At 52.5% G+C, this 23155-nt stretch overlaps 1 protein-coding gene across 2 annotated transcripts in view; it reads right to left on the bottom strand.

The window, feature by feature from the left end:
- Positions 1-23155, bottom strand: part of LOC116944416 (uncharacterized) — a 245475-nt gene that overhangs the window by 10632 nt on the left and 211688 nt on the right. For both annotated transcript variants that reach the window (XM_076068480.1, XM_076068481.1), the window contains exons 3-4: positions 11426-13033; positions 3555-3635 (exon numbers count right to left, since the gene is read on the bottom strand). In XM_076068480.1, coding sequence (XP_075924595.1) covers positions 3555-3635; positions 11426-12871 — 1527 coding nt within the window. In that variant the 5' untranslated portion in view covers positions 12872-13033. The remainder of the gene's footprint in view (positions 1-3554; positions 3636-11425; positions 13034-23155) is intronic.

Genomic DNA, 23155 nt, shown 5'->3' with positions numbered 1-23155 from the left:
GGCCTCAGAGTGAACCTAGCTTGACACAAGCTCCGTGGTGGTGTCACCGCCACTTAGTGGCGAACGGCGGCTTGATGTTGTTGTTGCTGTTGACGTGTGTGGACCGTGATTCCGTGATGTGTGCAAACGCACCTGAGAAGGAAATATTCGAGAAACTCCCTGGTATCGGTTGAGCCCGGCACGCACGCATGTGTGTTGAACTTCTTTCGCACCGTACGTAGCCAACCGTGCTAATCGGAGGGTGGGTGAGTGACTATGTGAGTCTGTGTACGTATGCACACTGAACTTCTTTCGCACCGTACGTAGCCAACCGTGCTGATCAGAGGGTGGGTGAGTGTGTGCGTGTGTGAGTGACTATGTGAGCGACTCTGTGAGTCTGTGTACGTATGTATTTTGAACTTCTTTCGCACCGTACGTAGCCAACCGTACTAATCGGAGGTGCGGGGGAAGGACAACAAACGTTGAGTGTGTGTGTGGCAGCTGTTGTGCGTGTGTGTGTATGAATCGACCCTCAACTGAGTACCCGGAGCGGTGTGCAAATCGGAGGTGCGGGAATGAATGCCAAAAAGAGGATTCCAAAGCACACTCGCTCAAGCACGCAGCGGGCGTCCAGCGTAGCTTCGCGTTTCCGCACAGCGATTCAGCGGTGCGAGGATCATCACGGGGTGGGCGCTTACCACAAGACAAAGATCCCCCCCCCTATAGCCTTTAGCAGACTGTTGGGGCAAGTGCTGTTAGCGAGTAGCAGCTCCGATGAAGGCTGGCACAGCACGCGAGGGGGTGGGTGGCCAGCACCACGCCCGGCCGCCTTAGTCTCCCCAATGGCGATGTTTACACAGCCGCTGCACCAGATACTCATTTGAGGCTGAGTCGACCTCGGGCGAGGCCCAGAACCGGTTCAGATAATCGTCTCTGGTTTTGGCCGTGAGCGAGAACCGATGGTGGCGGTGATGTCAGCGGTTATGGTGGTGGTGATAACAAAGGAGAGCAGTGGAGCGACGCTCACAAAAACGAGCAGAGCGCCAGGCGGCTAAAGTACAGCAAGTTGGCATAATAGGGGGTACACCTGGTGGTGGTGCATCTGTAGTGACTGTGATTGTCACTGTTTGGTGTCGGGCTTACGAAGCCACGGCGGATAATGTGTTGGCATTACGTGTAGCCCGCTTACGGGGCGTAGTACCGGCCCTAGCGGGGCTTGGGTGAGCGCTGGTCAGCACGGAGGCACCACGTGCGGTGCGCGGTGCGGGCTCCCGGCGAGGGAGCGAGAGGGAGCGTCAGCCGGCGAGGGTTACGTTGGGGGTGAATACGCCGGTTGACCTGCCGACACGTGACCGGATTGTATTGGAGGGGGGGCACCGGTGGACGGGGGCCGCTGGACGGTCACGTGGTATAAAAGAGCTCTCGGGAGCCTTCGGGAAAGAGCTCGAGAGATCTAGAAGGTGGGTGGGGCGAGGGGCGGGGCCAGCCCCAGCCCGGGCCGATATAACGGGGGCCCCCCCGTGAGGGGCTCAGGGTTCTTCGGGGTCGCTGGTGAAGAAGATCCACGTCGGGTAAAAGAAGCCTCTAGCCACGCGGTCCGGGACCCAGCTTGTGGTCCGGGCCGGGATAGCGAACCGTATCTAGTTCTGAAGTAGTGTAGCTAGATGGGCATTCAACACCCAAGTGTAGCTTGTGTTATGTTGAGTTGGTGAATAAATAGTGTTGCTCCCAAGATAACGTCTGCGACTCAGTTGGACTCGCTACACATCTACCGGTCATCTCAGTCAGCCAACCCATGGCACCTGCAGTCTCTGTCCCGAGACCTCCTCCTGTCAGCAAGCCTTCGACACGTCACGTGGCCTCAAAGTGCACCTGGCCTGGCACAGGCGCCGTGGTGAAGTTACTGTCACGGGTTCGATTCCCGCTCATGGCCAAGACCAGTGACGATTATCTGAACCGGTCCTGGGCTTCCCATAGGTCGACTCAACCTCAAATCAGTATCTGCTGCGATGTGTAATTACATCACCACTAGGGGAGACAAAGGTGGTCGGGCGTGGTGCTGGTCACCCACCCCCTCGTGTGCCACAGTGCCAGCCTTCATAGGTGCCACTCGCTAAACAGCACTTGCCCCTACAGTCTGTTAGAGGCTATACGGGGGGTCTTAGTCTGTGCCTTTGTTTGTGCACGTCTTGGCTAAGCGTGCTTCTGAACAGCGCCCTCAGACAGCCGCGCGTTTCCGCTTGTCACATCCCATCAGTGCCCCGGCAGCTGTGCCCAAGCTACATGGAAATAGACAGGAGGCAGCCGTGCTAACCTTGCACGCGTGTGCGTGTGCGCGCGTGTCTTTGTGCTGGTCCTCTCCTAGGTCGACTCAGCCTTAAAATGAGTACCTGGGTGCGGTGGGTAAACATCGCCACTGGGGAGACAAAGGCGGCCGGGCGCGGTGTTGGTCACCCACTCCATCGTGTACCGTGCCGGGGGCTTTCGTACGTACGTTGAACTTCTTTCGCACCGTACGTAGCCAATCAGAGGTGCTCGCTCGCTAAACAACAGCGTTTGCCCCCCAGCGTTCCGCTCAAGGCTGTTCGGGGGAATCTTTGTGTTTTTTGTTGTTGTTGTTGTTACATCTCACAAATCCATACGGCCACACAAAAGAGACAGCTCCGCCGCGTAGACTCCTAGACAGAGGCGGGCGGACGGGGTGGCGTTTGCACTTAGCAAGCACCTATTCATTCGAGCCAGCATGGCACACTGCGGATGGATGGAAGTGGTCTGGAGCGCCCATGGCGTTAACACGACGCGCAGCCCTTCTGCACCGCGGTTTGAGGGGGTGCTGTGGGGATGCGGGCACCCCCACCCCATTACCTCCGCCGGCCATCACCTCCCGTAGCGGCGCAGCTATCAAGTGTGCCGGCGGTGCAACTGCGCCGACGGTAGTGGCCTGGGCAGGGGGCCGGCATCCAAAATAACAAGAAAGGACATTTTTTTTCTGTTCGTTGTTGTTGCGAATTTCAAGAACCGCAGGGGTGGGGAACGTCCGGCCCCCGGGCCGTATGAGGCTCTCTGGCCCTGCCAAAGCAACCACAGGCGGGACTCGAAATTCAATAAATCTAGGAGAGCAAACCTGGAAAAGCAGTTGCGAGTAGCAACATCGTCAATACCAGCTAACATCATCACACGCCTCGCCAAAGAGAGGCAGTTCCAGCCCGTCGCATTAGGGGTGAGTTAATTAAATGTTTGACTAAATATAACGGGCTAATTTTTAAGTTGATGATTTTGTATGGCCCGCGAATGATGTTATAAACATCCAAATGGCCCTTGGCAGAAAAAAGGTTCCCCACCGCCTGCCTTAAAGAGCCACCACGAGCGGCTCCTGAGCCGCAGGGTTGCCGATCCCCTGGACCAGGTGTTCATTTTAGGCCAAGTACGACTAGGGGATGGCCATCCAGGCCAGGTACGGAGAGCAATTGCCGCTCACTGCTTCTAGAAAGCGTTCGGGGCAGAAACATCCCCCCCCCCTTCCCCCGTCTGAACCCCCCCCCCCCGCCCCCTGGGGCATGTACGTGGTCTCTCACCTCTATGTGTCGAACCTGGTTCTTGTTGAGTTGCAGGATCTCCAGGTGTCTCAGGTGTTTGAAGCTATCCACTCGAATCACCTGCACAGCCCACAGAGACCGTCATACCACACACACACACATAGAAAATAAAGACAAAGATCCCTTGTGTAGCCTTTCACACACTGTTGGGGCAAGTGCTGTTAGCGAGCACCTATGAAGGTCGGCATGGCAAACGGGAGAGCGGGTGGCCAGCACCATGCACGTCCGGCCGCATTTGTCTCACGTGTGGCGATGTTTACACACCGCACCGGGTACACATTTGAGCTCCATTCATGCACACACACAACAGCTGCCCTCCCCCCACACACACACCGAGTCTGTTATCCTTCCCCGGCACCTCCAATAATTAGCGAGGTTGGCTACGTACAGTGCGAAAGAAGCTCAACACATACACACAGACAATCGGACTATACAGCAGTCGGTACATCACGTGCACAGAGAGGCAAGCATATGCCAATGCCTTTTTGTTGTTGTGTAAAAAAAAAGAAGCTTTTTCCAAGCCACACTCATGAATTCACAGCCATCAGCTCGATTGAAATTATTCTTCTCCATCTCAACGGATTTCCCCACCCCCCCCCCCCCCCCCCAATGACTCTTTTCCCCACGAAGAAGTGTTGGGTTTTGACACACACACACACACAACGCTTCCACCTTGTCATAGCTGACTCTGTGTGGGCCACCCTCCAATTCGCCACCCGTGGTGCACGCGTCCTGTCACAGCAGGCGTCTGGGAGTCTGCGAGGTTTTTCACGCCCGTGCTGATCTCTTCCTTCTCGTTCGCCCTGTGCTGCCAACGTAACGCGTTTTTTTTTTTCCCACGACGCGATATTATTCGCCATCAGATGCCAATTTCGGCCTGTAGATCTCCAATCGCTGCTTTTGTACGTACGTATATATATATATGTGTCAGAGTATTTATTGTACACTGGAGAAATCCGATGAGCTATGAAGCTCTTTTTTTCGCAGATGTTCAGTCCAGGCACGTTGGTCAGAACGTTACAACAAACACAATGCACAACCACGATAGGAGTGCAGAGTAGAGGAAGAAATAGATTCCAATCACACGAAAACATACAAATAAAAACTAAACCATCCTCATCCTGCCAAGGAAAAGCCCAGTGAGGTATGAACTCATTTTTGCAGAAGCGATCCTAGCCATCACAAGCGACAGCTCAACAAAGTGGCTCATGATCATCACGTGGAAATGTTACAACAGTGAGGTTGAGAATCGGAGTGGTCTCGAGGGGCTTGATCGAGAGTGTCAGAATGCCATGGAGTGAGGTTGAGAATCAGAGTGAACTCGAGGATCGAGTGGCTTGCTCGAGACTGCCGGGTGCCGTGGAGTGAGGTTGAGAATCGGAGTTGCGTCAAGGATCGGGCGTCTAGCTGGAGAGTGCCAGGGTGCTGTGGAGTGAGGTTGGGATATGACGCTTCTGCCTGGTCGTGGTCACGAGGCGTAGGTTCCAGCAGGGGCACACGCCCAATCAATGCGATGACCCGTGTGGTTCAGGTCAAAGGTCACAACAGGGGTTCACACAATGGATCATCTTTAAATGCTTCAGAGGCCCTTGGATTCTACTGCTGTGATTGAGTCCTCAATGAACGTTGTACAGCAAACATTACTCAAGTGAAGGCTGTGATACTGGCCAGACAAATGCAACAACATGTGTGTGTTACGGAGTATATTAACGATTAAAAACACAAACTTTTTATTTTACCAGGCAAGGCCCACTGAGCTGCACGGCTCTTTTTCAGAAGTGACCTGGTTACCGCAAATGATAGCTCAACGAAGTGGCTTGTCACTTGGAAATTTATAGCAGCAGCCAAAATAACTCTAAAAGCGTGATTTGGATTCTAAATGTGGAGGGGGGGAAAAAACCCCCGGAGCACCCGGAGAAAAGCCCACGCAACCACGTGGGGAGAAACAGAGAGAGACGCAAACTCCAAATATACAGCAGGCGTCAGAGTCAGTATGGAACCAATGGCCTTACTGCATACCAGGCGAGGTAGTTAACATCTCTTAGCCACTGTGGCGCTGTAATACGATAAAAATCGTACACCCGACAAAATCACCGATCAGAGATTTGCCCCCCCCCCATGTATGGTCATTGCGGGTCGTTAAGACGAGATTCTTGTATCCATTCCGCTCAGTCGAGCCACAATAAACAAATATACCGGGGTTAATCACAATCTGCAGGTTAATCGCTGCGTCGATTAAATTGCCAATCGATCCATGGATTGAGTAATGATGTGGCAGACACGCTCCCCCACCCCACGCCCCTTCATCTGGTTGACTTCAATCAGCGAGATCGGCGATTCCGTCACAGTCCGCTGAGATTGTGACCACAGCGCTGATCGGTGATTTTGCGGGTGTACGATTTTATCGTATTACAGCGCCCATGTACGTAGATGTGGGATACTTTTGGTGGATATCATGGACACCCCCCTCCCTCGTCCACCCCTCGCCCCCCTCTGACGTCATTCGTACATTACTGCTGCACTGCAGAAGGAAGTCGTCCATCCGTGGAGCCTCAACGCTAAACCCACAGACAGCACGGAGCCCCTCCGGCATCCAATCGCAAGCCACGAGGAGCTCAATGACCCCCCCCCCCCCCACCCCCTATTCGACATCACGATGCGTGACGCAATTGAGAGGGATAGTTGCAGAGTGAGGGGGGGGGGGGGTGATTAAAAATCCATTACTGTAGTAAACTGCTCCGTAGCTATGATTTGACAGGTGAATGAGTTCTCTTTTTTACAGGAATCAGATTTCAATTGCAACTTGTTGCCACAGATCGATATAAATATACATACGCTCGTAGTCATACCTATTCTAATAATGAAAGGTAACAAGTGCCCAATTGATTTCTGGGTTGCTTCTTCTATAATAATTGGGCAAAAAGTTGGGCATCGCATCTTTCAATCGCTGGGCCTCAAGAGTGCGCCATGTGTAGCTTCTCCCTGTAGGTGGACAAATATTCCCCTGTGTAGCCTTAACAGATTATTGAGCCAAGTGCTGTTAGCGAGCACCTTTCAAATAAACTATTTTTTATTTTGCCAGGTAAGGCCCACTGAGCTACATAGATATTTTTCAGAAGTGATCAGGCTATCGCAAATGATAGCCCAACGAAGTGGCTTATGAATATGGAAATTGAAAGCGGCCAAATACTCAAAACGCATGTTTCTAAATGTGGAGGGAAAACCCGGAGGACCTGGAGAAAAATTCACGCGACCACAGCGAGAACACGCAAACTCCAAATATACAGAAGTCAGGGTCGGGATCGAACCCACGACCGCCTGTATACCAGGCGAGGGAAATAACATCTCCCCACCGTGACACGTGAAAGCCGGCACGGCACGCGAGGGGGTGGGTAGCCAGCACCACGCCCGGACGCCTTTGTCTCCCCAGTGGCGATGTTTACACACCGCACCAGGTACTCCATTGAAGGTGAGTGGGCCCAGTGGAGGCCCAGGACCGGTTCAAATAATCGTCGCTTGTGTTGGCCGTGAGCGGGAATCAAACTCGGGGTTTCACGGGCTGGAGGTATAGCACATGTATTTCCCTACAACCACAAAAGGCCCGCTGTCCCATACTTTCGGCATAAAATTAAAGGCTAAAGGCTTGTCCTCTTCTGGAAACCACAGATCAATGTTTGACTTTCACATCTTTGCAGTTTTTGCCAATACACTTTTTAATTTTTTGGTGTACACGTACGGTGCCAAATCAATGAAACTATTCATTGTACATCCCAAGAGTGTCTGAAGAAATGTTCCAGGACGTCCTGCACAGCTGCCTTGTCGATTTCCCCACTCGCCATGCCCCCCCCCATGCCCCCCCCACCCCCCAGTACCCCAGCACCCCACCGCAGGGAGACACAACTGGTATTAGACCCTGTGCTCTACACAAAAGACAATGCGCACATTATCAAAGCATGTTTGATTGCGATGTTTCACCGCAAGCGCGCGTGGTTAATTCAGACTCGATCATGATGTCCAAAAAAATGTTTTGGGTTAAATCGCGTAAATGTAAATGTGTGTCGTTAAACCCGCCACTACCCGACAAGCCAATTAGTAAGGTTTGTCTCATAAACCGATCATGCCAATTCGTTACTAGTTCAGCACACCAGTGTGTTGGAGAGCAAATCCACAACATTTACAATTCGAGTACGACGTTGCACCAGTAAATACAGCCAGCATTATCAGGCAGACAGACAGATTTGTGGATAAATCCTCCTGTTTCGTTCTTAAATAGAGGGATACATGTGTAGTGTAGCAGCGCCAATTGGCGACCAGGGGTTGGAATTACGGGTGTATCCACCCAAAGGGAAGATCTGGGGCAAGGGTCGTATAAGGGAAAATAAGTGGGCCAAGGGTCGTGGAAGGGATCCAGCTTGTGACTCCCAGAACCAGCTAGATGGTTCCAGAAGGGGGGGCGTGGCCAGGGCATGGTCGGGCTCCGCAGGAAGGATAAAAGGGGGCGAGAGAGGGAGCTCGAGGCTGTCCATGGGAATCGGGGTCGTCTCGTCGTTGCTGCTGTCCTCGTCATCGCCGTTGTCGCTGCCGTCTTTGTCATCGCTCGACGTCGCCACCGCTAGATAGTTAGCCAGCTATCTAGTCAGTCAGCGCCATCGTTGCTAGGCGGTCAGTGTTGTGTTACGTGTCAGTGAGTATAACAGTGTAAGGTTAAGATAAGTAAATAAGAAGGTGCCTCCACAGTTATTGTCTCCAGAGTCGTACACTACATTTGGTGCCAGAAGTGAAAATAATTACGTCTAAAAATCTAAAGAAAAAAAAACACCTGTACCGACTTCGGACGAGGGCAATAACGATGAGGAGACCCCTTGGGCAGCCCTGGGATCCGCAATCCTGGTCGAGGACCATGCGGGCGCCGGAACGGCAGCCGCAGAATTTGGGGAGAGGGTCGTGGATCCTCCACGGCCACGTGCCAACGATGGATGGCGGGAGGTGGCGAGCCTCCTCGACCTACTCCTTGCGACCGTCTCGCAGTTGGTCGCATAACTTTCCATGGCTGCGTTGGACGGGGGAGCGGCGGTGCGAGTTCCGTGCCAGCCGTCGAAGCCGCCACCGGCCGCCGATGTTCCCACCAAGGAGGCCACATGGTCACCGCCCGCCATTTCACCCGCTGAATGTGCGGCGCAGGCAATGGCCACCATGTTGTGTGGAGCACGGGAAACCAAGAAAGGTGCTTCTACTCTGGTGGCACACGAAGCAGCAATGAGCTGCCCCAGATGCCTGCCTCTGATACGCGAGTTCGTCGCAGCGGGAGGAGACTGGGCCGCTTTCCAGTGCCGCTTCGAGGCGGCTTACCTGTCCGTCGGATGGACGGAAGAGGAAGCTCTGCGGGCTCTGCCTATGGCCCTCGATGACGACGCGCTGGCGGCGTTCCGGGTCATCGCTGGAAAGGACCGGGCCATGCTACAACAGGTGTACGTCCACATGGCGGCCGTATTTGATCCGCCATCCAACGCCTGCAGGAGGTTCCCTTAGCGGAGGCGAGGGGAGGCCGAGTCGCCTGTTGCCTTCTGCGGAGCACTTCTGGCATTGGGACAGACGGTGTACCCGCATATGGACCAGGCGGCACTTGACTCCCTGGCGGTGGAGAGGTTGCTGGCATTGGTGCAGGAGTTGGGTGTTGCGCTGCCCGTAATGGAGGAGGAAGAGCTGACGTCTTTATGGGTGGCCCAGTGTGTACAAGCCCACGAAAGTATCCAGCAATGGCCCAAGGTGGCGGCTTGGTCGGGGGACTCAGAGGGGGCTGAGGGGCCCTCATGGCATGAGCTGGAGCTTGCAGCGGCGATGTGAGACCCAGGGCCGGGCAGGCGGGACATGGAGTGGCGGCCTCTAGGCTGGGGTTGGGGAGAAGAACAGGCCGGCGCCTGTTTTCGATGCGGCCGGCCGGGCCACATCGCAAGAGGATGCCGGAGAGGCACCAGGATGTCGGCGACACCTTCGATGCCCTCCGACCCGCCGACTACTGCTCCTCAAGCCCGACAGGCAAGTCGCGACACATCGGACACCCGGCCTCAGCCACCATCTCACGCATCTAGATCGTCGCTCGCACCGGGTTCCATTTTCACCCCTCGTCATCTTGTCGCGGCATCCGACGGTGGATGGTTGGCCAGATTCCGGTACGAATTGGAAGAAGTTGGCATGCCGAGTGAAAGCGGCCGTGGCGGGCTCGTCGGCAGTAGCGGGATTTATCTAGGGAGTAGGAGTCTGGGTCTTGGTTGATACGCGTGCCTCGGCTACCATCATTTATGATGTGATTTATGATTTACTGCCCTAAATGAATCGTTGTATTAGGCCGGTCGCGAAATATACAGCAGGCGTCAGGGTTGGGATCCAACCCAAACCTCCTGCATACCAGGCGAGGTAGATAATATCTCACCCCAGTGGCGCCCCATAGAAATACATCTGGATGCATTGCTGTACAAAGTAAGATAGGTTTGCCAACCAGAAGGCTCAAGACAACAATATTGCTCCCAAATGTACACTATCTGGATACACAATACGGCAAGTCATTGCTTAACGCCTGGTGTTTACACCGTAGAGTGCGTCTCCTATGAGGGAACACTTTATCACACAACTTTCACCATTATGACGCGGAACGTGCACCGTTATAACGTGGAACGTGCGCGTTATAACGCCGTTTCGTAGCGGTCGACGACGAACTACTTTCTTGAGCTGCACGACTGAGGAGTGCAGTCATATGGTACGCGGAGTGATACGGTAACGCGGTGGCAGAGTACCCTCAGTTGTTTGTCCTGTTCATCTCACTGCATGTGCATAGTCGTAGCAGCACATCGTACCTCGCCAAACATTATCGCTATGTTATTTATGGGCAAATCGTTTTTCACTGTTCAGGAATGCATCATCTACTACTACTGCATCAAAACGAGGAATTACTAGTGCCGATGTCAAAATGAAGACGATGCCTAGACAACGTTACGCGACAACGAATCGATGAATCGCACAGTTAAAGAGAATGCAAACATCCCCCACGTCGTGACCCCAACACCAGAAGCTGGCTTGCCAACGTCGAGATCCGAAGTGAATGGATAAGCGCGAGAGCTGGACCGACAGCGGGGATGCTATCGCTCGCAACCCTGCGGACATCTGCCTGCCCCCATTGCACTGCCGTCACCCGGCGGCTGGAATCTCGTGCTCGGGGGGGGGGGGGGCAGGGGGGGGGGAGTGTGGGGTGCGTGGGTCGACTCGTCACACCGGGAGCCGAGCGACCAACGGGCTTCATCTCAACCGTGCGGGACGACGTGCCTGGAAGCAGCCCTTTAAGCGAGGCCCCTTCATAGGGGTGCCTCTTAGCAAAGCCCCAAAGAGAGTTCCCTTCCTGGGGGGGCTCTTAACAAAGCCTCCACACAAGCCCTCCCCACCTCCCCCCGACTCCCTTTAACTTCCTATCATCCCCAAGTCTCCACAAACAAAGCCAATCTGTTAAACTAAACTACAAACATTTTTTTGTGTTTTATCAAGTAAGGGCCCACTGAGCTACACAGCTCTTTTTCAGGAAGTGATCTATCACGAAATAATAGCTCGACATGCCACGGCTTCAATGCAGCACGGCACCCACGCACCACGGCTCCCGTGTGCCCCAGCTACCCTTGTACCACGGCTCCCATGCACCACAGCTCCCATGCACCACAGCTCCCATGCACCACGGCTCCCATGCACCACGGCTCCCATGCACCACGGCTCCCATGCACCCCAGCTATCCTTGTACCATGGCCCCCATGTACCACGGCTCCCGTGTGCCCCGGCTACCTAACAAACGAAACGACTACCCCACGCACCTGTATCGCGTTCTCCTGCAGGTTCAGGTAGCGCGTGTTGCTGGACACCCCCTCCGGGACCTCCCGCAGTGACCTCCGCGTGCACTGGACCTTGCTGAACTGCTGGCTGCACGAGCACATGGCCGGGCACATCGGCTGGCCGGAGCCCACTCCCGTCGCGCCCCCGACCCCTGGTCCCCCAGGCACCCCGAAGCCTTCTTGCTGAGCCGCTGACATTGCAGGCAGCATCGCGATGCAGGCAATGAGGGCGATGATGACCCCCCACCTTGGACGTGTGGATGATGATGATGATAATGACGGTGGTGGTGATGATGATCGTCGTGGGCGAGCTGCCCTCCTGTCTCCAGGGGCAGAGGCCCCGTGTGTGAGGAGAAGCGGGAGGGCCCTCTGGGCCGTGGGGCCCGTGACTCCGGGTTCAGCCCTGACGGCCCACGGGTATGACAGGCCACGGCAGCTGTCACGATCCCCCTGCTGATGATGATGCTGCTGCTTTTGCTGCCCTTCCGGCTGATGATGATGATGATGCCGATGATGACAAAGCTGAATATGCTCCTCCTGCTCAAGATGATGGCGCGCGCGTGGGGGCTGCTCTTGCCGAGTCTGCTCTGGCTGCCAACGGCGTTGTCCTTTAAATGGAGTCACCCATTGGCTTGACACCCGACGGCCGTCTACGCGCCCACGTGGCCTCCTGGATTGCCGCGAAGCTTTCAACCGCTGCCCCTGATGGCAGCGTTGTTTCAACCGTCGCAGTCGGCGCTGATGTTGGTGCAGATGCTGCTGCTGCTGCAGTGGTTGGTCAGCCTGCTGCACCCGACACCGTTGACTCAGCAGCCGAGGCCGGTAGTGCTGCCGCAAGTGATGGGCCCAGTCCCGGGCCTTCAACCGTCTCAGCTGCTGCAGTGGCCACCGCCGCCGTCGCCACCACAGGTGGGACCAAGGCAGCGTGAGCGGCACCCCCGTCGGGCAGACGCGTCGACGGGGATTGGCGGGGGTGCGCTGCGACGGCGCGCCGACGTCACGGGCCCACAAGCTCCTCCTCCCGCCGACGTCATGGGCCCACAAACTCCTCCCACTGACGTCACGGTCCCGCAAACTCCTCCCGCCGACGACGATGTCACGGGCCCGCGAGCTGCTCTCACTGATGATGTCACGGGCTTTAGAATTCCTCCCGTCGACGGCGTGGGTCGGCGAGCTACTCCCCTTGCCGGCGTCACGAGACTGCGAGCTCCCGTTGACGTCACGATTCAGTGAGCGCCTCCTGCTGACGTCACGAGCACGCCAGATGCTCCTCTCGCCGACGTCACAAGAATGCGAGCTGCTCCTTTTGGTGACGTCACGAGCCAACGAGCTCCCCCTCCTGCTGGCGTCACGAGCCTGCGAGATGCCCCTCCTGCTGACGTCACGAGTCTGCGAGGTCCTCTTGCTGTGTGCGGCCCGAGGCATCATCTCCGGCACAGCGCATTATCCTCGCGGGGGAGGCCAGTTCCCGCCGCCCCGCGGGCCCACGAGGCTCGGGGGACCCAGCGTCTCCCCCTTCCCTCCCTCCCTCCTGCCCCCACTACTCCTCCCTCCTCTTGCGCCTCTCTCCCTCCCCCTCCTCTTCAAATCCTGCGGTGGTAGGAATAAAAGTGGGCATATGGGCACAAATAGTCAAGAAACGTCCAATCAGTGGTAACAGATTAACCATTTAAGAATCCATTATAACGTTCGCGATGCTCACATCGAATTGTTTTATATGCGTCGTCTGCAGATGATGCGCAGTGACACACTCGGAGTAATTGGAAAGAAAAAGACGCGCAAAACAAGGCAGTACAAATAAACAAAGCGCACGCGCGCGCGCGCGCACACAATCACAAACTATATAAATGAGACAACAAATTAATGGCATATCTCCGAGTCGAATTATAACCACCGCACCGTGACGGCGTTCATGGAGGAAGGACGGGCGGTAAGAAGACGGTGTTGATAGAGGGGCCATGAGCCCAAGATATCTTGTCGGCACCACCCGAGGTGGCATCAAATGTGTCGGTGGCAATTTGTTAATGAGGCGAATAACAGTGAATGACGTGATAACAACGGGAAATTAGTGGGGTTATCACGTGATTTACTCTTATGAGCCACACGCATTAATGGTTATGGGTAGAGTTTTACTACCTTAGACTTCTGTTCTGGCCCCATGGTTCTCTAAGTGGAGCTGATGGGCGCAGGTGTGTGAGGGGAGGGGAGGTGGAGCTGATGGGGGGAGGGGTGTGGGGGGAGGGGAGGTGGAGCTGATGGGGGGAGGGGTGTGAGTGGGTGGGGGGAGGGCTGTGTACGACGTTTTGTGGTAGCCACAACCAGCATCATTGGGGAGGTGTCAGAATTTTTACAACTGATTAGGATTGCTCTCCAACATTGCCGGGGTGCTGAAAGCAGTAGCAAATTAGCGCGCACAATTTACTCTCACGCGATCTGACCTAACCCAAACATCAATTATGAAATGTAACATTGGTCGCGAAAGCCTACGCGCCATGGTGGCGAGATGTTAACTACCTCGCCGGGCAATGGCGGGGCCAGGATTTTCAGGTAGGGTGGGGGGGGAGCAACCCCTCCAGCAGTGAAAAATGATAGAGGAGTTGTTAGTAAGTAAGGACTTACTGTGTGCGGCGATGGCGCAGCCATCGATCGAGGGTCGAATTCGAACCGCGTTGTGTGATCGGTATCGCGCTCGCTGAAGGTGTTGATGCCTTCAGGGAAGTCGTGTACTGTGTACGCAACTGCGCTCAATAACTGTGAGTCACTTATAACCGCTTTGCCATTACTTATTGGCAATTATGGACTCAGACCTATCATCCTATCATCTCTGGCACGTAATAATATGCTACACAGTGGCAGTGTTGGTGGCAAAATGCCGATTTATTACTAATAAACCCCAGTGATCCGATCGAAATTAGGGATTTCGATCGGATCATTGGGGGGGGGGGGGGGGCACGTGCCACCCCACCCCACCTCACTGGCTCCGCCAGTGTCGCCGGGTATACAGGAGGTCGTGTGTTCGATCCCGACCCTGACGTCTGCTGTATATTTGGAGTTTGCGTGTCTTTCTTTCTCCCAGTGGTCACGTGAATTTTTCTCTGCAGGTCCTCCGGTTTTTCCCTCCACATTTAGAATCAACATCACGCGTTTAGAGCATTTGGCTGCTATACATTTCCACGTGATAAGCCACTTTGTTGAGCCACCATTTGTGGCCAGGTCACTTCTGAAAAGAGCTACTATACAGCTCAGTGGCCCTTACCTGATAAAAAAGAGGACGGTTTGTAGTTTCCACTACATGGAGCGTCTTCCCGGCATCGAGCGTTAAGGATGTTGGTGCCTTGGGGGTCGAGAGAGATACCTATAACTCCGGCGCTGTGCGCGTACGAACCGAGTGTGCTGCTGCTGGAGCAACATCATCATCATCTGAGCGCGTGTACCACACAGCCAGGGCGCGCGCGCACGCACGAGACGAGTCGGAGCAAGTGATCCATCAGCGAGATTGGAAGCGAATGCCTGAACTTGGCAGAGCCAAACTTTCTAGGTCTAGCGATATGGATGACATGTGGCAGCCAGATTACACTCTACCGTCTCTCTTTTTCTCTCTCTCTCTCTCCTCTTAACTCTCTCGCTCGTCACGCACGTTCACTTACCACCCTCTCTCTCTGTGTCTACCTCTCACTTGCCTTGCGATCCTTCCTAAAGCTCTCATTCTCGCTCACTCATTATCGCTTGTTCCATCTCCCCTTTCACTCTCAATCTCTAACTGCGCTGTGATTCATTCCCTCTGTTTAGAACTGCTTTTTGTGTTTAGTTTGTTTTTTCAGAGGCGACCTTGCGACAAATGATAGCTCAACGAAAGTGTATTATCATGTGGACATGTATAGCAGCCAATTACTCTAAATGCATGATTTTAAATGTGGAGGGACAAACCGGAGAACCCGGAGAAAAATCCATGCAATCGCGGAAAGAGCATGCAAACTCCCAATATGCAGGCATCATCAGGGTCGGAATCGAAGCCACTACTCCCAATATACAGGCATCATTAGGGTCGGGATCGAAGTCACTACTTCCAATATACAGGCATCATCAGGGTCGGGATCGAAGTCACAATTCCCAATATACAGGTATCATCAGGATCGGGATCAAAGCCACAACTCCCAATATACAGGCATCATCAGGGTCGGGACCGAAGTCACAACTCCCAATATACAGGCATCATCAAGGTCGGGATCGAAGCCACAACCTCTTGTATACCAGCCGAGATAGTTTCCATCTCGCCACCGTGGCGCGATCTCACCCATAAACCCAAACACCACTATTATGGATAATATGAAGATGGTCACGACAATTGGCACGAACAAATAAACATGAGCCTGACAACTGGGCACGAGTAAAAGCGTGACAAGGTGTACACGCCAATCAGGGCTGGAAGATTCCGTCCAATCAGAAGGAGGGAGAGGGTCTTTAAGCAGAACGGGGGATAGACTTCGATATCTTTTTCTGATAATTTTCAGAGGGGGGCACTTGGAGGGCACTTTCGCCGAAAATACATGCTGAGACCATCGTTGGGGTTTAACAGCAGCACGATGATGATGGGGGTGTTTTCAGTATTTGTGTATTGTCGGGGGAGGGGGGGGGGTTGTGGGCGCACATCAGGGGGCCGCACTGAAGGCCACCAGAGGGGAGGGGGGGGGGCGCCAGTGGGCCACGGGGCCCTTACAACGAACAACACCGCCTGTAATGAATTGCCATTCTCCATCGCGCTCCCTCGACGTTTTCCTCCGCATGTTCTCGTCTCTCGATTGCGGTTCTCTCTGGCCCGTCTATCTCTCTCTCTCTCTGCGTGTGATGCAGCTACTGCAATAATCGGGGCTGGCTCTGTGTCAAAACTCAGCCGATCAATACATCGGGCGGGCGGGCGGGCGGGCGGGCGGGGGGGGGGAGAGGGTGATGGGAAGTGTGCGAAGTAGGAGAATGGGGAGGGAGTAACAGCAGGGAGGGAGTTCACAGCGGTAGTGGGGGGGGTGAAGAGATGGTGATACGAGGAGTGGTAATGGTGGGGGAAGGAGAGAGACGTCTTTGGTTTGTTGTCCTTCCCCAGCACCTGCGTTTAGCGCGGTTGGCTACGTACGGTGCGAAATAAGTTCAACGTATACAAATGGAGATGAACAATATTGTGAGATTAAATTATTCTTGTTTTAAACGATTGAATTTTTTTTTATATTACCAGGTAAGGCACCGGCTGAGCTATACAGCTCTTTTTCAGAAGCAACCTGGCCACAAATGATAGCTCAACGAAGTGGCTTATCACGTGGACATTTAGAGCAGCCAAAAACCCTTAAACGCGTGACGTCGATTCTAAATGTGGAGAGAATAAACCGGAGGACCCGGAGAAAAATCTACGCGACCACGGGGAGACATAGAGAGAGAACATGCAAATATACAGCAGCAGGCGTCAGGGTGCGGGAGGAAGTGAAGGGAGATGATGAGATTGTGAGGGGGGGGGGGATGGAAAGAGACAGGAGAAGGGGAGTAGAAGGGAGATGGTGAACACGATGATTATAAGATTGTTAGGGTAGGGAGTGAAATAGAGGGAGAGTGGGTAGATCGCACTTTACACCGTGGTGTCATAAAGATTGGTGTGTATCCATGCTGAACTTCTTTCGCACCGTACGTAGCCAACCGTGCTAATCGGAGATGTGGGGAGAAGTACAAACCACGCGGTACTAGAGAAATTAGTTTTTAACCTAGATGATGATTTAAAAGTGCATGGCTCCAGTTGCTCCCGAATATTGGAGGGAAGAGCAGTTCCAGACGGCCGCAGAAGCGCATCTGAAAGCGCGCGATGATGATGATGATGCGGTGACCACCGTCTTTGTTCGGTGGCTGAGCCAAAAGCTTGACAGAGAGTTGACACCCACAGCCGTTGGGTGGACAGAACGGTATATGTGGGACGCCCATCGCAGACAACGGTTTGCGAAGAGGATCCAACGCGGACAGACGCTTTACATACGCGGAACAGGGGAGAGAAAACCCGCATTCCTACCGGCTGAACATGGCCGTCTCTGAGAACCATTATTACCTTCAGCGATAGGCTTTGGCGCAAACGCCGACGGCAGTAATTGCAGTCGCCGTTAAACTGGCACTTCGCTGAATGTACTTTTTTCTTCCGGAGAAAATGATGGCATTGATGAGTTTAGGCGTTCAGGTATACGAGTATCTTTCGTTGCAAAAAAGTGACGGTAAGTGCGGCACGCTCGCAAAGTTGCAATAATTGAGAGCGCTCGCTAAAACTGCCGTTGAATGACTTCTAAGACAGCTTTATAATATTTGCGCTTTGAGCACAGTACAGGCATGTTATATTCTCGCGTGTCGCTGCAATGTGCTTCAGGAGCCAGATGCCAATGTCGAGATCTGCTGACAGCGACGAGAGGGCTGCAGCAGAGAGAGAGAGAGACAGACAGAGTTCGTGTCGTTTTGCTACGCTTCTTCATCCGTTGAAGGAGCGACGGCCACTGAGGGTTTACTGTGTGGTTTTGCGTTGCATGGCCACAATGGCACTACTGCGGCTTGTTCCTTTAACGAATCTCTGAGTCCCCCATATATATCGCTATGTGTCTCTGTAGGTTTACAGTCACGGTGTGGGTCCATGGCACGGGTTGCATGGCCACAGTCGCACCAATCGTGGCTCGTGCCTTCACAATTCCAATTACGAAGATGGTGCGCATCGAGCCTGTTGATGTTCCGATGATGCTGTTGACGGTGACACCACCAGTTGTCTTCGGGGAGGAATATCAAGGTATTGCAACTATCCAAAACGACACACGCACACACACACATATGCACTGAAACGCAACAATAAATATAACGGGTAACCGATATCTCAACCATTGTCAGATTGTATATCTGAACAAATGCACGTATCGCGTCAAATCGCGAGAGATTATATCACAGCGACCCTAATTGCAAGGACATTAGCGTCGGGAGAGGGAGTGAACAGTATGGGGGGGTAGGGGGGGGGGCGACCAGACGAAGCGAGTGCCGGGGTAAGGGAGAGAGAGAGTAACACGTGGTGCAGCATCCTTCGTGGCACTGAAATTTGTAAATTAAATCCAAATCAATCCTTACCTCCACCCCCCCCCCCACACCATCAATCAACGCTCCGCACAGCCAACTATCGCCGATGCGCGCTGACCACCAAATCTGAGCATTGAGCGATCAATGACGCCGACCCCTGGCCCTGCCTGGCTGCAGCAGAGACCTTGGCAACGCGGTGGACGGACTCGCACGTTTTGCCAGGGAGTCAATGGTTCACTCAGATGGTGTGCAACTAGATGCGCTGCCTGGGTGGCTCTGACTCCGGCACTAATGATGACAACGGCCGGATCCCATCGCTGAAGCAATGAACCGTTAAGAATACGATTCCGAGCTTGACTCCACCAAGCTATGCCACTGTTCTCTTTGGTTCTATTCGGTAAAGTCACGTAGGTAAAAAAAAAAAAATCACGACGTTTCAGCCACAACACAAGTGGCCTTCATCAGGTGAAGGGACCGTGGTGTCATGAGGACGGCGTTGAATTGAATTATGCCACTGTTCTTCACTAATTTTCATAGCGGGGGTGGGGGGAGGGGTGACTGTCGCCGATAAGACATCATCAGTGTGAAGGGACCGCCGCACATTTGAAGTCACTGTTGGGTTTGACAGCCGCACGATGACGATGATGATGACGATGGGGTGAGGAGGGGTGTTGTGTATTGTCGGGGATGCCGCACATCAGGGGGCCGCACTAAAGGCCTCTGGGGGAGCCTCCAGCGGGCCCGCGGGGCCTTGCAATGAAGAACAGTGGGCTCTAATGTGGCCAAACCACATCCTCGGGTGTGACAAGTTTCATAGTCCAGACAGCAAGAGCCCGCAGAGACCCAGTGACCGTAGCAGGCCCTCGTGCCAAACAAAAACCCCTTCCTCTGGCTGAGGCCATCAAGGCCCTGAGATCTGAAAAACCAAAACGTCTCGTGGCGATCACTCCCTGGTGTCGAGGCCTAGACAGGAACCTAGTGCACATGCCAACGTTAGGAACGTGGTTGGTCCAACGTTGGGCCAACATTAGCACGTGGTTGGTCCAACGTTAGGCACGTGGTTGGTCCAACGTTGGGCCAACGTTAGCACGTGGTTGGTCCAACGTTAGCACGTGGTTGGTCCAACGTTGGTCCAACGTTCCACATTTTACTTGGAAGCTGTTTCGTCCCGGCGTTTTTGCGCAGAGGCGAAGCAGCCTATGTGTGTGAGAGGTCTTCTGAAAACGTCCTACAACTTCGGCTGAACACCTTCCGAGTGTAACGCCCAATTAAGCAATGGTTGAGCCTCTCCAGACCCGGCCAATCGGGCGCCGTGGTGGCGAGATGTTAACTACCTCGCCTGGTGTGCATGAGATCATGCGCTTAATTCCGCCTGTATATTTTGGAATTTGCACCTTTTCCCAGTGGTGCATTTTTCTACGAGTCCCGCCACCTTTCGATGCAAGCATTTACAGCAGTTGGCTGCTCTAAATTTCCACGTGATGATAATGATGATGATAAGCCACTTCGTTGAGCTATCATTTGTGGCCAGGGTAGCTTCTGAACCAGAGCTACTTATATAGCTCAGTGGACCTCAACCGGTTATTGAATATATATTTTTTTAAAAATGTGTTTACAGTTTTAGTTCCATAGTAATCTGCCGATCTTTATTGTCGACACTCTAGCGAGGTGTTCCTGCCAACAATCGAACGTCGTTCCCATCCTTTCGCAAGGAGGAAGCGACGCTCTCTATCGGTTCAAAAATCGCCTGTTGCTGTGCCCCCCCGCCTCCTCCGCTTATCCGGTCTACGACTTACAATCGTCGGGCGCCGTGACGCGGACTTCCACCTTTGAAAATCGCACATCGGATAGCGGCGCCAACTCCTCCCGCCAAAAAAAAAGCGTCCGCGACGCCGTCGACAAATCCGCTGGCCCGCTCTTTTTACAGCCGCTCGCGAATTGCCTCACGATAATCGCAGAGATTTAAAATATTATCCCGCTAAATGCGTCGCACGCGACTGTCGCTCTTCGACACACACACACGCGCAAAAAAAAACACCACCGTTGACATTTTACCTCACGAAGCGTACGCAAACTTCTCCCTGGGTTCTTTCGGTAAAGTCACCACGTAGAATGAGAATAAAGTAATAAATTGATAAAATAAAATAACGCGATAAAATTCTTCTCACGACGTTTCGGCCACAATACAAGCGGCCTTCATCACGAAAAACCCCCAGAGCTGTTGCGGCCGAAACGTCGTGAGAAGAATTTTATCGTCTCATTTTACTTTGATCAATTTATTATTTTATTCTCATTCTACGTGGTGACTTTACCGAAATAACCAAAGAAGATGAATAAATCCTTGCGGTCACGAAAGCTTTAAATCGAAATTTTCGCACGCAACTTGCCACACGGCGTTGGTGTTGTGTGGTGTTTTTTTCTGGAATATTTTGCTGTTTTATTATTTTTTTTCCCTGGATTTTCTCTTTGCACAGTCACATAGTCACTTTAAAAAATAATAAAAGATGTTTTCTCGTTCATGTTTTTTTTTGTTTTTGTTTGTTTGTTGCGGTTGCAACTCGATTCAAGAGCCGAATGGCTCACAGGGCTATACCAAATGGAATGAAACTATGAAACTTGAGGCGTTACGTTAATTCCCAATCGACCCCCAACGCGCCACTTTCCTTGCAACTTCTAATCAAAGTTTACACAACCCGTGCAGCAACACTCTCTATAATCGCCTCACGAAAAACCAACCCACGACACACCCGCCACTCTCCCTCGCTAGTAACTGTTAACGTTTTAAAACATCACCCGCTAGCTATACACACACACACATTACACGTTTCAGCATCATCATCATCACCTTATAGCCCCAGAAATATATTGCGCAATTGTACGCGTATTATTTTTTTGTTTGTTAATGCCGTTATTAATATCGCTACGGCGACGCAAACCATTATTGTGTTTTATTGCAACAATTATAATTAATCAAATGCATTACAAATTAATTGCATCGGGATCTCCCTGTGGGCTGGGGAGAGGCTGAACAATAAAAAAAAATAAACCTCCTTTAATGTCTAGCCCGTTGATTTGTTTGTGGTTGTTGTTTTTAACAACCGAATCCTCCACAAACACCACCACCACCGTCTCGCTATCATCACCATCAACATCATCATCATCAACATCATCAACATCATCATCAACATCATCATCCGTGGACCCGAACCAGGATCTTATTAAGGAAGGTTCTTGTTGACCAGGGGTGGGGCAACGTCCGGCCCGCGGGCCGTATGAGGCCCTCGAAATCATTTGGGTCTCTGGCCCTGCCAAGGCAACCCGCAGGCGGGACTCGAAATTCAACGAATCTAGGAGAGCAAACCTGGAATTAAGCAGTTGCGAGTAGCAAGCAACATCGTCAATACCAGCTAACATCATCAATACCAGCTAACATCGTCAATAGCCGGCTAACATCATCAATACCAGCTAGCATCATGAATACCAGCTAACATCGTCAATACCAGCTAACATCGTCAATACCAGCTAACATAATCAATACCAGCTAACATCGTCAATACCAGCTAATATCACCAATACCAGCTAACATCGTCAATACCAGCTAACATCGTCAATACCAGCTAACATCATCAATACTAGCTAACATCGTCAATACCAGCTAACATCATCAATACCAGCTAACATCGTCAATACCAGCTAACATCGTCAATACCAGCTAACATCGTCAATACCAGCTAATATCGTCAATACTAGCTAACATAATCAATACCAGCTAACATCATCAATACCAGCTAACATCGTCAATAGCCGGCTAACATCATCAATACCAGCTAACATCGTCAATACCAGCTAACATCGTCAATACCAGCTAACATCGTCAATACCAGCTAACATCATCAATACCAGCTAACATCGTTAATACCAGCTAACATCATCAATACTAGCTAACATCGTCAATACCAGCTAACATCGTCAATAGCCAGCTAACATCGTCAATAGCCGGCTAACACCATCACACGCCTCGCCAAAGAGAAGCAGTTCCTGCCCGTCGCATTAGGGAGGCGAGTTAATTAAATGTTTGACCATTAATAACAAAGCTAATTTGTAAGTTGATGATTTTGTGTGACCCGCGAATGACGTTATATAAATATCCAAATGGCATATTGGCAGAAAAAAGTTTCCCCACCGCCTGTTGTAGACCCTAAGGCACCTTATACAAAACGGGACCTTTTTGCCAGTATCAAAGTATGATAAATAAAAAAAAACAAGAATATGTTTTAACCCTTTCCTGACAATAAAAGGGGGGTTAAGATGTTCAAACGCCAAACAGAAACCTTTCGCAACGAATCAAGTCCGCATTAACCACACACGCTGCTTGTGGCGAGCATGCAAACAAACATGCTCTGATAATATCTACGTATGGCATTGTCTTTGAAACTGCTTGGTCTACGCCAGAGACGGCCTTCTTCATGTCTCAACCAATGCCGGACCAGAGAACGCCACAAGGCGGACAGTAGAAGGGCAATGCACCGCTTGATTCCTTGAAAAAGGTTTCCATTTGGTGTTTGACCATCTTAACACGTGTTTTATTATAATAGGGGTTTTCCCCTTATTTCTGGCAACAAAACTGAAACCTTTTCA

Source organism: Petromyzon marinus, chromosome 21 (assembly GCF_048934315.1).
Source record: "Petromyzon marinus isolate PM22_M1 ecotype Great Lakes invasive population chromosome 21, UKy_Petmar_22M1.pri1.0, whole genome shotgun sequence".
NCBI classification, from domain to species: Eukaryota; Metazoa; Chordata; class Hyperoartia; order Petromyzontiformes; family Petromyzontidae; genus Petromyzon; species Petromyzon marinus.
The sequence above is the reverse complement of the archived record's forward strand: the minus strand, read 5'-3'. Positions and strand labels throughout refer to the sequence as shown.